The sequence below is a fragment of the Wolffia australiana genome, chromosome 3 (assembly GCF_029677425.1).
Source record: "Wolffia australiana isolate 7733 chromosome 3, ASM2967742v1".
NCBI lineage: Eukaryota > Viridiplantae > Streptophyta > Magnoliopsida > Alismatales > Araceae > Wolffia > Wolffia australiana.
This window is the reverse complement of record NC_135837.1, coordinates 2,988,659-3,005,695: the sequence shown is the minus strand read 5'-3', so window position 1 is coordinate 3,005,695 and position 17,037 is coordinate 2,988,659. Positions and strand designations below refer to the sequence as shown.

Genomic DNA, 17,037 nt, shown 5'->3' with positions numbered 1-17,037 from the left:
GACCCATCTCTTTGTCAAACTCAATCTATTTGATTATTTCTAAGGTGCTAGCTAACACATTGAGGGCCAGGATAGGAGAGTTGGTTGGACCTAGTCAGTCAGCCTTTATCCCTGGTAGACTACTGGTGGACAGTGAAGTAACCGTTGGGGAAATTCTAGCAGTATGGAAGAGAAATGGAACCAAAGGGTTCATGTGGAAGGTCGATTTTGCCAAGGCATATGATTCACTAGACTGGGATTTCCTATGGGCCTCCATGAAGAGGAGGGGGTTCCCTAAGGAGTGGATAGTATGGGTGAAGAGATGCATCACATCACATTCCTGCCCGGTGTTGGTAAACGGACGACCTGAAGGTGACCGAATCCAGCCACAAAGGGGAGTGAGACAAGGCTGTCCATTGGCTCTGCTGTTGTTTGTTTTGGCAATGGATGTACTCGCAGTTTGCACTGATCAGGCATGCACAAAGGGTTTGCTGTAAGGATATCAACTGTCGGCGCAACAAAATGGAATTCCCTTGCTCCAATATGCGGATGACACCACATTCTTCATTGAAGGTTCTGCGAGGGAAGCGAGAAATTTATCCATAATCATTGATCTTTTTGCAGATTTCTCCGGACTCCAAATCAACAGGGGAAAATCAGTCTTGTTGTGCAATGGGCTATCAACAGAAGAGGAGGCACAGTGTGCAGATATTGAGCACACCAATTGGGAGACTCCCAATGAGATATTTGGGCCTACCACTGACGAAGGGGAGGCTGATGAAAGCAGATTGGCAACCGGTTATTGAGAAAATGGAACATCAGTCAGAGGGATGGCAGGCAAAGGTGTTATCCAGAGGAGGCTGATACGGTAGTTGCAAAAAATATATCGATCAACAACAAGAACGCACCTCTCTGGCGTATCTGAGAACCACCGCAGGTCAGGAATGGAATTGTATGGATTCTGGTCTTAACCTCCTCGCAGGAAACTTCAAGATTTGACACTCCGCCGCTCCTGTCCCCTTGGTCGAATGCAACCTGGAGCCCAGGGAGCCAAGCTTCACAACAACTTCTTGAATTCTTCTCGCTTCGGGGGTTCCCCACTGGTCGCCCCCCTCTTCTCCTTTTATACTTATTCTTCCCGCCTTTATTCAATATTGGGCCTGATTTATTTCTCCTACTAATGGGCCTGATTTAGCCCGTTTATTGCAAGATCGTCATGCGCCATCCACATGACACCCTTTTTAACACTTTTATGCAGTTGACTCTGGGTCAGCCCTTGGTTGACCCTTATCTCTCTGTTCCTTCTTGTGTCTTCTCTTGTAAGATATGTATAGTACCTTATCAGAGGCCGATTGGTGCTGCTGAGGTCGGTATTATCCATTCCAATTTCCTACCTCTCAGTTTTCAGGATGCCAACGGGAATCGGGAAGAGAATAGAAGGCATGATGAGACGCTTCTTATGGAAAAGATCGGAACCGGAACAAAGCAAAAGAGTTGCGATGGTAGCATGGGATAAAGTGCACCGGCCCATCAAAGCTGTAGGTCTTGAGGTTCTACATTTGTAGAGTATGAACATGGCACTATTAACCAAATGGGTGGAGAGAATTATGAATCCATGAGGGGATCTTGTCATAGAAATACTCCAGGACATCTATGGAAGGGGACTGAATTGGGACAGAAAGACAGAGGCGTACCATGGAGCATCGTCTTTTTGGCAAGGGCTCAAAAAGATCTTCCCAAGAGTACGGTTTTTTTTCTGCCAAGTTAGGCGACGGAGCAACTTTTCAATACTGGGAAGATGCATGGTCACCACGGGGAAGCTTGAGCATGATTTTCCCTCGATTGTATGCACTTGCACACGATCATAATGCCCAGGTTCGAGACTGTTGGGATGGAACGTGGAACCTGATCATCCATGGGGCTTTATCTGACCAGCGTGTTCTTGAGTTCATGGATATGCAACAATCCCTCATCCAACTGCGACCAAAAGAAGGAGACAGCTGGACATGGACAAATGGCTCCTTCTCGGTCCAGAAGGCTTATGAGAAGATTCGGGAGGGGCAAGAGGAAGACACGTCAGTAATCAGAGCGTGCAATTCATATGGAGACAGAAAGTCCCACTGAAGGTGAGGTTTTTTGGATGGCTGCTGGCAAGGAGAAGATTAATGTCAAGAGTCTTCCACAGAAGATTATATCCAGATACATCGTCACAATGCATGCTATGCTTTAATGGCGAGGAAGACTGCAACCATCTCTTCCTTGAGTGTTCCTTTGCTCGCATGGTCTGTGCCAGCCAGATATTTTCGATAAAGGTGTCATCAGAAAGGGCATTCTGGGAATCGGTACAGAATTATAAAGACAGAGGAAACGGGGAAGGTGGTCAAGCCTTAACGGTTCTATGGGCCATCTGGTTGCACAGAAACAAGGTGCTGTTTAGGGGGGGAACCGCCTCTACAGATGGAGCTATACAAGAAGTGGAAGGTTTTAAGGCTGCATGGCTCCGGAGAACGACAAGAGACTTTTATTGATCAGAATGTAAAAGATGGGACCGTGAGGTCCTGATGGGAGGTTCACCGATGAGTCGGGTGTTCATCCCTTTTATATTTCAAAAAATAAAAATAAAAATAAAAAATAAACCAGAAGGACTGAAACATGTCCAAAGAGAGATTGCTTCACAGAAAGGGTGTGATCACAGTGGCTTTGTGTGTACCCCATGTTCTTGAGACTCTGGGAAAACTTTCCAAATCATGCCCTTGGAGATTGTTTGAGACCATGTAGTTTCTTCTTCAGCTTACAGACCCTGGAACCGGATAACTCGGAATAACACATAGGGGGCAATCGCATGTAAATTTCCTCCTCCAGATCACCATGTAGAAAGGCGTTCTTTTTTTTTTTTTAAAGAAGGTAGGGCAGGCCACCCGGAAACCGGTGGTCTACCTATTCCATTAAAAAAAACAAGCATAATGTACATATCATCTACAGACATGGCCACGAATGGCCGAGAGGAGTTACCCACCCAGCCCCCAAAAAGATACTAAAGACTCAATGTCCGAGAGGACGCTGTCCACAGATGCCGCCCTGCCTTTGAACACCACATCATTTCGATGCATCCATACCGCCCAGAGTATCGCCTTTCCCCCAGTCCGCTCGGCACCGACGTCTACCCGTCGTGAGTGACGTCCAAAACGCGGTGTCGGAGGAAATATCCACCCAGTGGACCCGCTGTGATGCCCATACTCCCCTGGCAAACGGACATGTGAAAAAAAGGTGTGAACAGTCTTCTTCCCCCCCGACACACAGAGGGCATGAGACAGGCTCCGTTGGTGCCCATCGCTTGCGATATACCCGTGTGACCACTCGCCGTCTCCTCAAAAACCACCCGAACAATCGCACCTTTAAGGGGATTTTTTGGTCCATTATATGGTGACATGTAGCGCCGGTGGAGTTGTCGTCCCTCACTTCCCCACAGATTTTCAAATAAGCCGCTTTTACTGAGAAAGGTTGCTCCCGCCATGCCCACCCGTCTCGGGATGCTCCCGAGGGGCTAAGATGGAATATGAGCTCGTGCATCCTCAGCAACTCCACGAACCATTCCTCCTACAACGACCTAGGGAGGTTAGGGACCCACGCCCCTTCCCAGCATTCGCTGACGGTGATATTAGGGTTCCTCGCCAGCGCAAAAAGCCTCGGGAACTGCATCTTCAGGGGGCGTTGTTTTGTCCAGTTGTCTGCCCAAAACCGGAACCATTCACCGTCCCCCAGCTGAGGATCGAAAAAACCCCGGACGTGGGGAATGGTTTGCCTCAGGCTATGCCAGAACGGGGATTCTCCTCTCTTTTGCGCCCACCCCCTCTCCCAATTCAACGGCGGATCATACGCATCCCTTAAAACCTTGAAAGCCAGCCCTCCGTCGATGACATCATCCGTTCAATCCATTTGGCGAGCAGTGCAAGATTCATGGACTCTAAATGAAGAATCCGCAGTCCTCCCTGTTTCACGGGTCTACATACCACATCCCAGGCCACTAGGGGTATCCCTCCTGTGCCGCCTTCTCCCTTCCCGCCCCAAAAGAAATGCCGCATTAACCCTTCAAGTCGATTGGCCACTCCTACCGGCACCTTAAACATCGACAGGTAGAAGATAGGGATAGCGGAGAGCACCGATCTCAGCAGTACCAGGCGACCCCCACGTGATAGTATCTAGCTTTGCCAGCCCTCTAACCGCCGCTCCATCTAATCGACCACTGGTTGCCACTCTGATGATAAGATCCGTCTCCCTGTGAGCGGGAGCCCTAAATAACGCATCGGAAGCGAGCCTCGCGGTGTACCGAGCGCACCGGCGCATAGATTCTCCTCGTCAGAAAATAAACCGAACCCCACGAATGCTGATTTTTCCGGATTGAGACTTAGTCCCGAGAAATCTGCGAACAATTCCAGCAAAGACGAAACGGTGTGAGCTTCTTTCACCGAACCTTCCATAAAGAAGGTCGTGTCGTCTGCATACTGGAGCAAAGGAATGCCCCTCGGATAGCTTGCCGTGTGAAAGCCTCTTAATAGGCCGTGCTCGTCCGCCTTAAGGGTACAGCTAGCCAGAGTGTCTACCGCCGGGACGAACAAAAGTGGAGCTAGAGGGCAGCCCTGCCTGACTCCTCTCTGTAGGTGGATCCATCCTCCTTCTGACCGGCCATTGACCAAGATCGCGAAAGAGTGGGATGTAACACATTGTCGCACCCATGTCACCCACCTCTTGGGGAAACCCCTCTTTTGCATGACGGACCATAGGAACTTCCAGTCGAGCGGCTTTCGCGAAGTCCACCTTCCACATAAATCCCTTTGTCCCATTTCTTTTCCATGCGGAGAGAATCTCTCCCGCCACCACTGCGCTCTCCTGCAATTGCCTACCGGGGATGAAGGCCGATTGGAACGGACTAATTAGATCCCCGATGATCCCCCTCAACCGGTTGGCCAATACCTTGGCAATGATGAGATAGATGGAATTCGACAAAGCAATGGGTCTAAAATCCCCCACATTCACTGCCCTCGTGCACTTGGGCAGCAGAAATAAGTATGACCGATTAAGTCTTTCCAGGCCAAACTTGCCCCTCTGGAACTCGTTCAAGGTATCCATCACGTCAGGGCCGGCAACTTCCTAGACTTCGCTGAAGAAAAAGACTGGGAAGCCGTCAGGGCTCGGAGCTCCCTCTCCATTCAAACCCTTGATCGCCGTCCTCACCTCCTCCGCACTAAAAGTCCTCACTAGCTCATCCTGTTGTGCTTGTGATAATTGGGATACCCCCCGACCCTCCCATCACCACTGGTTTCGGGGTCCTCGCTTAGTTACTGTTTGGAAATGGCCTGCTAGTGCTGCTCCCACCGCTTGTGCCCCTACAAACTCTTGATCCCCCACTTTCACTGTGGAGATGTGATTTGACCTCCGCCTTCCATTCGACACCATATGGAAGAACCGAGTGTTGGCATCTCCCTCCCTCGGCCAAATCTGCTGCAATCTTTGCCTCCAATCCATCTCAAGCTTCTTATCCTCCTCCACCACCTCTCGACATGTTTTCCTTTCCTTGAGTTCGTCACCTAACAGGCATCTTGTATCTTCCGTGGCGTCCAAATGCTGGACCCTCAATAAGGCTTCATCCCGTCTTCGGCGTCTTCCCTCTCAAATCTGTCTCTTCACCCCGATGAGGTAATGATGCAGGCCCGCCAGCTTGGTGGCCAGCCTCATCGTGGCTGAGCCCTGTGAAGAGTGACCCGTCCACCATGCTATCACCTTCTCTCTGAAGCCCCTCTCGCGTAGCCACGATCGGTCCAATTTGAAGTAGGTGGGTCTAACCTGCCCATAGTTATCCTGCCATATAATTGGGGCATGATCAGATAAAGGTCTGGGGAGAGCTCGTACATCTGCTAATGGATGTGCCTCCAATAGGTCGATCGAGCACAGGAATCGGTCCAAGCGGGAGAGCGTGGTAGGACCTCTCGTACTACGCCATGTGTAGTTGCAATTCATCGGTCCCATTTCTTGCAGTCCCGCCCCCGAGATGAATGCCCAGAACGCCTCTGATCTTTGGTCCTGCCCTCCCAAGCCATTCGGTCTATCGCTCGACTCCAGGGTGACGTTAAAATCCCCGCCAAACAGCATTGGGAACCCCTGAAAGAGAGAGGTGACTACCTCCGATTCCTCCCACAATCCGTGACGTCGGGCTGCAATGACCGGACCATATACTGATGCCACCATGCATTGACATCCGTCGCTTCTTCTCCGTAGTTTAACAGCCGCCACGTACTGTCCTGTCCACGACCCTTCCTTAGCAAAGGTCGCCGTGTTCCATGCCACTAGTAAGCCCCCTGATCTGCACGTGGCATTTGCGGCCACAACACCCTCAAGAGAACCCCTTCCCACCGAGTTCCATACCTTAGTGTCCCATCTCTCCAACATCGTCTCTTGTAGGCACACCACATCCGCTCCCCATTGACGCAAATAGTTGCCCACAACTCCCCGCCTCCCTTTGTCCCGTAGTCCATGTATATTCCATGTTAGTGAGACATGTCCTCTATGGGCTAATGGGCCCTGTTCTATAAGCCCATTAGCCCTATTCTCTATTCTATCTCTTAAGGGTATATATACCCCTCTTGTAACTCTCATTCATTATGTCATTACATTCTATTCTCCTTCAACCTCTCTTCTCCCCCAGACCCTCTAGGGTTTACATGGTATCAGAGCTCAAGCTCTTGATCCTAGTGGAGGACTTGACATCATCCTCCGGGTACACGACTCTAGTCGTGTTCGCCATCCAGCCTGTGTGCAGCCCTAGCCGCACACAGACCGCCGCCCGCAGGTAGCAGTCCGCGCAGCCCTAGCCGCGTGTGCAGCCCTAGCCGCGAGCGCCGCCGTCAGGAAGCCGCGCGCGCCGCCCCTTGTCGCCGCGCGCAGCTGCTGTTGGCCGCGCCCCCTTGCCGTCCGCCCGCAGACAGCAGTCCGTGCGCCGCCTTCGCGCGGGCGTCCGCCACAGAGCAGCGTCCGCCCAGCCGTCCGCCCGCAGACAGCAGTGCGCACGGCCAGCCGTTCGCGACGGCGTCCGCCCGCAGGCAGCCGTCCGCGCAACCGTCCGCCCGCAGCCAGCAGTCCGCGCGGCCAGCCGTCCGACCTCTGCTGTGCAACCATCTGCTGTGCATTACGCCCGCAGGCCGCCATTTGCCCAGCTAGCAGCCCGCCGGCCGCCGTCCGCGCCGCCCGCAGCGCACAGACTAACACTCTGCTTCTGCGATTTCGTCTAGATTTCGTGGCGCGGCTTCTCCGATTTCGTCTAGGTTTCGGGGCTCCGCCCCGAACCCCGTGGGGGGCGCTGCCCCCTCGACCCCCGCCACTTGACCGCGCAGGTGGAACCGCGACATCCCGAGCATTGCACGGCCCTGCTGAAGATCTGGTGAAGATCTGGTGTCGTCGACTGCCCAGTGAGCCGTCTGCTGTGTGTCGAAGCCGTCTGTCCAAGCCATGGCTGATGACAAGTCTGCTGCCACCGTCACGGCCGACGAATTCTCTGACGCCGACTTCCTCGAAAAACCGCTTTCCCATAAAGTGGTTAATCCCCTACCGCATCCACCCGACGCGGGGCGTCTTTCCGGGCCCAATGTTCTGAAATGGAGCCGCTTCGTCGAGTCTACGCTGAGAGCTCGACAACTCTTCAAGCATTGCACGGCTCCAGCTCTTTCGACCTCCCACCCTCACTATGCTGCCTGGGATGCGGAGGAGCACTTTATCTTAAATTGGCTTCGCCTTCACACCCTTACTCCGGAGTTTGCGGACACATTTCCTCACCAGGCCACGGTCAAGGGTTTTTGGGATCAAGCAAACCTCTTTTGCGGCAAAGATGGGGACAATTGGTGTCTCCTTGACTTAGTGGACCAGGCATATTCCCTCCGCCAGGGATCCATGTCCATTATGGAGTATGCCCTGGCCCACAAACGCATCTGGGATGAGGTTGATCACTACCTCCCTCCGGACACCTCCAGCCTAATGTATCAACATACGCTACGTCTTCTTGCTGGGCTTCATCAGGGCTGAATCGAGAATATGAGCACATCCGGCGCTGCCATGTACCGCACGGAGGGTCTGCCCACCATTTCCGAGCTGGTGAAAGAGCTTCAAGAAGAGGAGAGTCATATCCTGAAGTTTGGCCGTCAAGCTTCCGAGGATCCACGGGACTCGACGGCCCTCCTCTCTCGGCCCTCCTCTCTCGGCCCTCCTCCACCCCTGCATCGACCCAGGAAGGCGCTGCCCCGGTCTGTTCCTACTGCAGCAAGATTGGTCATGTGGAATCCCGCTGTCGGAAGAAGTACTTCGCTGAACAGAAGAAGAAGAAGAAGAAAGAGTCGGCTTTGCTTGCTCAGTCTACTTCCGGCGCTTCTCAGCATGTTACGGCAGAACAGTTTGACCGTGTGCAGGCCGAGCTTGCTCGGCTCACGTCCCAGCTCTCTGCTCTTCAGACATCCACCTCGGTGCCCTCCTCGTCTTTCTTTGGTGCGTGCTCTACCCTACCCACTACGGAGTGGTACTGTGGTCATACCGCCTTTCCGGCTCCCCTGGTTGCGGATACGACTTGGGTAATTGACTCGGGGGCACGGAACATATGACCCCTTCAACCACCGGTTTGTCTCTGCATTGGCGACATGGTGGGGCCGCACTGTTCTTACTGCGGGTGGTGGACGTCTTCCCGTGGCGGGTATTGGGGCAGTCTACATCGATGGTCTGGGAGTGGTTCAAGGGGTTCTGCATGTTCCGTTGCTGCGAGCCATTTTGATGTCCCCTCAGCGTCTTGTTGATTCTGTGTCTTGTTCTTTTCACCTGACACCTGATGGAATGTCTCTGTCTAACAAGGTGGGGAGAACTACACCGATTAGACGCGAGCACGGGTTGCTGCTGCTGGACGATGGGGGGACCTCGCAGTGCTTCCGGGTGCAGCCCAGTCTTCGGCCGGCCGATGAGCAGCGGAGGGGTCGACTACATCTGACGCATCAGCACCTCGGGCATCCGTCATTTGCTATTTTAAAGCGTTTGTTTCCGACTTTGTTTGTGGGTTTGGACCCGAAGACTATTGTGTGTGAGGCTTGTCAGTTGGCTAAACACCGCCGGTCGTCTTTTCCCTCATCTCAGTCTCATACCTCGACGCCACTCCTCCGCATTCACAGCGATGTCTGGGACCGGCCCCAAACCGAGCCTGCAGGGTCATCGGTACTTTCTGATTTTTGTTGACAAGGCCACCCGGTGCACGTGGGCGTATCTACCGGGCCAAGTCCGATGTGTCAGGGTCTGTCCGACATTTTTGTGCCATGATCCAGACCCAGTTTGGCGTGGCATTCAGCGCTTCGGTCGGACAATGCCCGTGACTTCTTCAATGCCAACCTCGTCGTTCTTTGCGGAAAGAGGATCTTGCATGAGTCCTCATGTGTTGCTACACGGAGCAGAAACGGTATGGCAGAAAGGCGGATCGGCTATGTGACCTCGACGCTCGGACACTCTTGGAGAATTATACGGTTCCGTGGACATATTGGGGTGAGGCGATTTTGGCGAGCACCCATCTCATCAATCGCCTCCCATCCCAATCCCTCGACTTTGCTACGCCTCTTGGACCGTCTCGGTGCGGCGTTCGGGGTTCCATTGAAGACCGGCCTTCTTCCACGGGTATTCGGATGCACGGCGACGTCCACGATACTTCACCGACCTTGTGAAGCTGGATGCTAAAGCTCTACGGTGTGTGTTTGTGGGGTACTCAGACTCTCCAAAAAGGGTACGGTGCTATCATCCGCCTTCCAGGCGGTTCTTCGTTTCGGCGAATGTTACCTTTGCCGTGTACGAGCCCTACTTTGGAGATTATTCTTCCTCACCCCTCCTTCCGTTGGATGAGGATCCTTAGGTTCCTCACTTGGAACCGGTTCCGTCCGCGGAGCCCGCTGCTCCGACCGTGTCGTCGGGTCAGGATCTATCTTCCTTTGACCCTCCAGTCCCTCTTCGTCATCTCTTGAGGTTCTTCCAGCACCTCCTATTCCCGACCGATGTCGCTACCTCTTGGTCTCCTCCTGAGGCCTCTTCCTCTCCGATGGTTGACACTTCCTCTCCTCTCGTGAGTCATTGCCGACTCGGCGAGGATTCTTTTCATGACTGTTCTCCTGATTTTCCTCCTACTCAGGCTTCCGCTCCCTCTTCTTCCGGCGATGGACCTCCTTCCTCCGATGGCAACGATGATCATCTTGGCTGGCCCATCGCCCTTCGCAAAGGGGTTCGCAAGTGCACCCGCACTCCCCTTTATCCCATGTCTCATTATGTATCTCTCGCACGGCTGAGTACCCCCTACCGGCTGTTTCTTTCCCGCATCGAATCGGATCCCATCCCTCGCCGCATCACCGATGCTATCGCTTCTCCTCATTGGAAAGCGGCGATGGACGAGGAGATGCAGTCCTTGCTCAAGAATCGTACCTGGGATATCGTCCCTCTTCCTCCTGGAAAGAAGGCGGTGGGGTGCAAGTGGGTCCACGCTAAGAAGCACCATGCAGATGGGACACTCGAGCGTCACAAATCTCGACTTGTGGCTCGGGGGTTCACCCAAGCTTATGGCGTCGACTACTTCGAGACCTTTTCTCCGGTGGCGAAGATGGAGACTATCCGTCTTCTCTTGGCATTGGCGGCTCACTTCCAGTGGGTAATTCGACAGTTCGATGTGAAGAACGCCTTCCTGCACGGGGATCTGACTGAGGAGGTCTACATGCAGCAGCCTCCGGGCTATCCTCTCGGCCCGCCGGGCACCGTCTGTCGACTGCGTAAGTCTATCTATGGACTGAAACAGTCCCCACGGATGTGGTTCGGTCGCTTCGCCTCTGTCATGAAGGCTGAGGGATACACCCAGAGTAATGGGGATGCCACCATGTTTTTCCGGCATTCGTCCGGTGGTGTCTCCATTCTTGCTGTCTATGTGGATGATATGCTGCTGACGGGGTCTGATATGGTCGAAACTACACGTCTTGCTGCCGCTTTGGCTAAGGAGTTCGAGATCAAGGCCTTGGGCCAACTTCGGTACTTCCTTGGCCTTGAAGTTGCTTACTCCCCTCGGGGTATCTTCGTCTCCCAGCAGAAGTACTGCATGGACTTGTTGACTTTGACCGGCATGACGGAGTGCGCGCCAGCCAGCACTCCCCTCGACCCTAACGTAAAATTGGGGAAGGGGGAGGACTCGCCTCCAGTGGATCACTATGAGTACCAGCAGATTGTGGGAAAATTGATCTACTTGACGCACACTCGGCCCGACATCAGCTTCGCCGTCAACCTCCTGAGCCAGTTCATGCATGATCCACACGCCATTCATCGCCAGGCGGTCACTCGGGTACTTACGTATCTGAAGGGCTGTCCAGGGAAGGGTGTACTCTTTCCTTGCAGCTCGGACCGGACGGTGAAGGTCTACACCGATGCAGACTTCGGGGGGTCCCTTGTTGATTATCGCTCCACGACCGGGTACTGCACCTTCGTCTTCGGCAGCCTGGTTAGTTGGAAAAGCAGCAAGCAGGACAAAGTGTCCCGCTCTAGTGCCGAAGCCGAGTACCGAGCGCTTGTTGATGGGGCCTCGGAGGCTCAGTGGATCTATGGGATACTCCATGACCTACGGGTTGAGTATGCCGGCCCGATTCACTTCTTCTGTGATAACAAGTCGGCAATTGCACTGGCCAAGAATCCGGGCCAGCAGGGAAAGATCAAGCACATGGAACGTGACCGCTACTTCTTCAAGGAGCGGGTTGACGAGGGCATCTTTGACCTTGATTTTGTTGCTTCCTCTGATCAAGCTGCTGATGTGCTTACCAAGGGCCTATCCAGGCCTCTCTTGCAGCGTGCAGTATCCAAGCTCGGTATGGACGATATCCACACTTCGCTTGCGGGGGGCTGTTAGTGAGACATGTCCTCTATGGGCTAATGGGCCCTGTTCTATAAGCCCATTAGCCCTATTCTCTATTCTATCTCTTAAGGGTATATACACCCCTCTTGTAACTCTCATTCATTATGTCATTACATTCTATTCTCCTTCAACCTCTCTTCTCCCCCAGACCCTCTAGGGTTTACACTCACAACTCCCCGCCTCCCTTTGTCCCATGTATATTCCATGATAGACACTTCATTGATGATCCGATGCTTGCCCCCCTTGTACCCTCACCGGAGTTACTCCCACCACCTCGGCCAACTCCGCCATCATCGGATGTGTGCCATGGACCTCCTCTGTCACCGCGGCCTCTGCGTGGCTAGAGGACTCTGCAGTCTCTTCCCCGCTGTTTTGCTGATCTCTTGGCGCAGCCCCATATGGCTTTCGACGAGCGGCCATCTTCTTCGATCGTCCGTCGGCGATTAGGCGTATCTGACTGTTGTGTCCGGACACCACCCAAGTCTTCTTCCCGTCCTCCTCCGTAAGCGCCAATTTTCCCCTCTTTCTGCTTGCCCCTTCTGGATGATCCTGCTCCCCCTATCCCGGAGCTCTGGCCCTTCCCCAAGATGTGCATACATGGGTCCCTTGCCCTTATCCTTCTCCATTCCCGTCATCCGAGTGCTGCAATCTTTCCCATCCCAGCGGATCAGGTTCTGTTCCGGCTCTGCTAAGACTTGGGATGACCCCCTCCAAACGCCCCCTTGGTCTTCAAGACCTCCCCCCACCCCCTCCCTCCAAGTGGAGGTGTGTGGGGCCCTTTCACCTTGGGCACGGTGGGACCCTCCCCCATGGCCGTGGTGGAGCCTGTCGTTTGGATGCCACCTTAATGGTCGGTAGCCGTAACTCCAAGAACTTGGTCGCAGTGGTCCCTGGGTGCCCTGTCGGAGATCCTCCCACCGTAAATCGCCGCCTGGACAATCCCGCAGGAATCTTGCCCTGTCGAGGATATGGGGTGATCTTCTTTGCTGGTCCAGAGGAGATCTCCCGCATGCTTGGTTGAAGGCCTGAGATTTGTCGCGGTGCCCTCCAACATGTCGGGATGTGAGGCCGCCTACCCCCCCGAAGGAGCTTTACGGTATGTTTCCCACAATCTATTTCCTCCCGGATGAACGTGTCGGGGTCCCCTTTCGACACATCCACGCTGAGCAGTGGCATGTCTTTTCCCATCGAGCCGCTCCTCTCGTCCGACACGACCGTATCGTTCCTCGTTGTACACCCCCTTGGCATATAACCTGGCGCCCATGGGAGCTAAAACGCCCGACGTTGGGAAATTTTCCTTTTTTTTTTTCCCTTCCGTTCCGACGGGCTGGCCAAGCTCCGCTGGTCGAGCTCCGATGGGGAGTTCGACGATCGCCGACGGTCACTCTTCGGCGATCTCCGGCGGTCTAGCTACCCTTGCTCTGACGATCTCCGATGGATGAGTTCCTCCGAGGGTAGAGCTCCCCGTGCTCCGACGATCTCCGATGGTTGACCTTTGACGGTCGGACCTTCTCCCATCAAGGCGGTCGGTCTCCGAAGGTCTCCGACAACCTTCTTCCCGACGATCTCCGACGATCTCCGACGGTCGATCTTTTCCCCTTCTCCCCTCTTCGACCTTATCCGACCTTCTTTGACGGTCGGACCTTCTCCCCTGGCGAGTTCCGACCTGCCCCGACGGTCGGCCTTTTTTCCCTGCCGTTTTCCCTGCCGATTCGCGGCCGTTCTCCCTCACAGGTTCTCCTTCACCGGTTCTTCCTCACTGCCTCCTTTCACTGCCGTTCGCCCTTCTCCCCTGGCGAGCTCCGACGGTTCTCCCTCACTGCCGTTCACCCTTCGCCCTTCTCCGAGCTCCGTTCGCCCTCACCGCCTTCTCCGAGCTTCGTCCTTCTCCGAGCTCCGCCCTTCGCCCTTCTCCGAGCTCTGCCGTTCTCCCTCACCGGTTCTCCCTCATCGCCTTCTTTCACTGCCGTTCGCCCTTCTCCCCTGGCGAGCTCCGACGGTTTGCCTCTCACGCCAAAAACTGTAGAAAGGCGTTCTTCACATCATATTGATGTAGTTTCCATCCCAAACTTGCCGAAATTGCAATCAACATACGCACTATATTTAGCTTTGCTACTGGAGCAAAAGTTTCCTCATAATCATTTCCATAACGCTGTGTATAGCCTTTGGCGACTAATCGGGCTTTCTATGGTCCCATCAGCTTTGTATTTTACAGTATACACCCAGCAACATCCAACTGGTCATTTAGCTTTAGGTGGATTGACAACCTCCCAGGTGCCACTTTTTATAAGAGCCTCCATTTCAACATTCTTTGCTTCTGTCCACTTCTCATCTGCTAACGCTTCCTTAACAGTTTTTGGAATGATGATTGAATCCAGCATAATAAGGAATGTCTGAAAGTTGGAAGAGGTGTGCTCAAATGTCACAAAATTATAAAGAGGATACTTAACTCTTTGGGTACATGTTCTTTTTCCTTTCCTAAGGGCAATGGGCCACCTTAAGTCATCATCTTGATCTTTTACATTAAACTCTTGAGTTTGGAGCTCTTCACTTTGAGGGACAATAGCCTTGGTCTAACATCTTTTGTGAGTGATCGGTTACTAACTGTAATATCAAATGGATCTATATTAATGGCTGGATGCCTCTGCTCTAGCATGAGTTGTATCCTCAGTAGTTGTCTCAACAAGTATGTTCAGATGGTTACCTTCAAATGATGTCTGAACTCATGTGTCTGATTCATTTGCAAATTATTGCTCATTTTCAGCAAATATCAGATCCGCAGTTATAAAGAATTTTTTGACTTGGGATCATAACATTTATATCCCTTTTTCGTTGTGAGTAACCGAAGAATATACACTTAACTTCTCTTGGGCTGAATTTATCCAGTGTACTATATATGTGAACGAAGGCTGTACACCCAAACCCTTTCGGCTTTAATCTGGTCTTCAAGTTAATATGAGGAAAGTATTCTGAGATACTATTGACTGGAGTGTTATATTTCAATGCCTTTGAAGGTAGTCGATTAATTAGGTGGACTGTGATAAGCGCCCCTTGGGCACTTATATGTCAAACAAGAGAAAGGCAAACAACCTCTCACGTGGGGAGTGAATAGCACGTGCAAGATTTTGAATAAGGCGGGAATACAAATGGTGGGAAAAGAGATAAAAAGGGGGAGCGACCGGAAGGACCATCAGACAAACTTGCAGAGAACCTCGGGCGTCTCAGGAGATCCTCCCGTGTCCAGACCGCCGATCCGGCCGTCAAGTCCTCACCATCGACTATTCTACTATGAGATACAATCTTCCTTCTCTACGTTCATCCTTTGAATATCTCAGAGGGTCATGCGCATCCATTGAATCATTGTCGAGGCTCCTAACAGACTGCTGTCAATATGGCCTCTCCCCAAAAATACTTGGGGACATTCTGATGGACGAGAGTCCTTGCTGCATTAACCACAATACTTATTTTCTGTTCAGCAACTCCATTCTACGGTGGGGTGTATACACATGAAGATTCTTGTAGTACATTGTGTGTCAAGAAATATGAAGACAAAATTTCATTAAAGAAGTCCTTAGCATTATTGGACCAAACTGATTTTGAACTCTCACACAGAAGTCCTGTATGACCCTTGTAACCTCTGATCTATGTTTGAGCAAATGTACCCAAGTCAGCCTTGTGCAGTCATCAACTAGAATAAGGAACCATCTTGCCCCTGTTAGTGATGTTATGGGAAATGGTCCCCAGTCTTGGGAGCGCTGGAGAGGCTCTTAGTGCAGAGAGCCTGGAGAGAGACATTATATGCTCCTCCAAGGGGAATATCAATGTCGCAACAGACTTCAATTGATCGTGATTTTCAGATTCCATATAAATGTCAAGAATTTCTAAGAATGGTGTACCAAGAGTTGAGTTGATGACCAGAGACTGCAGCCAAAATAGCCGGTGAATGTGATCGAGAGAGAGAGAGAGAGGGAGAAAGAAGTGAGATAGGGTTGAGTGACAAGGCAAATTGCCCTCGTCTTCTTCTGAGATGGAGGATGTCCCGCTCAGCTATTTGCCGTCTCAAACAGCCTTCAAGAATCTGTTGCCTCTTTGATAAACTATTACCTCTTATTTATAGACAAGAATTTCTGCCTATTAATTGCCCCACATGTTGCCTGACGTGGCACCAATGAGATGTCTCCTCTTCTTCCTCTTCTCCAGGTAGGTCTGAGGAAGACACATATCAACACCAATCACCATGACTAGAGCAAAATAAAATCGGGGTATACATTTAAATAGGGCAAGTGCGCTTTTTAAAGTCCATTTCGGGTTTGTATTTTAAGATCCGTGCCCGTATTTTTCACACAACGGTCATAAAAGTAGACGTTGCAGGTAGGAGTGAAATTATAGAAAGATAAGGGTAAAGGAGATATATTTCAGATTCTTAATTGTCATCGACTTGAGAACACCTTTGCATCCTGACAAATTCTCTGAGGTTTACTGTTTGATTTCTAACGTTCAAGAAGTTTTGTTGAAGTTGTTTATATTTCCTCTGTCTCTCCTTTGGCAAAGTCTATCCCACTGGTTCTATTGGCCGCATCCATTCCACAATTACCCTTTTCCCCTTGCTGTTCCAGAAGCTCTCTCTTCCCTAACAAAGCAGGTCTTAACTCTCTTTCCCTCTCATCCCGCAAGACAGTCACGGGTTTTTTACGATGAACAAACATTATCCCATTAACTATGATTGTAGGGTTCCTACTTTAGGTTATGAAATCAATTCATCTTCCGATTCATGTTTTCTCTTTGCAGATTGTCCGGGTTCTCGAAGGAGATATATCCCTGGATGATCTGAACGATGGGTTGCTCCCTGGGCAGAGCTCCGTTTATGGTTCCAGTGCAGACTATGACAGAGGACAGTACAGTGAGGATATGAGGAGGTTTAGAAAATTGGCTCTGGGAAGTCAAGAGTACACAAGTAGCGAGTACAGCGCCCCCACCAGCTTGTACGGCCTAAATGTGTCCGTGTCCAGCAGCGAGGGACAAACCACTGGAGAGGTAGAGCTTCCCAGAAGGCCCAGGAAGGACATCAGAGGGTTCAGCGGATCTTCATAACATTGTAAGTTTCAATTAGTTCC

The 17,037-nt window shown here is 52.0% G+C and overlaps 1 protein-coding gene across 3 annotated transcripts in view; it reads left to right on the top strand.

The window, feature by feature from the left end:
- The window catches only part of LOC144700629 (proline-rich receptor-like protein kinase PERK1), a 36,631-nt gene that overhangs the window by 12,773 nt on the left and 6,821 nt on the right, over positions 1 to 17,037 (top strand). For all 3 annotated transcript variants that reach the window (XR_013580806.1, XR_013580805.1, XM_078572074.1), the window contains exon 8: positions 16,712 to 17,018. Coding sequence is in view for 1 of the 3 variants with exons in the window: in XM_078572074.1 (XP_078428200.1) it covers positions 16,712 to 17,014 (303 nt within the window). In the remaining 2 variants the exon portion in view is untranslated. The remainder of the gene's footprint in view (positions 1 to 16,711; positions 17,019 to 17,037) is intronic.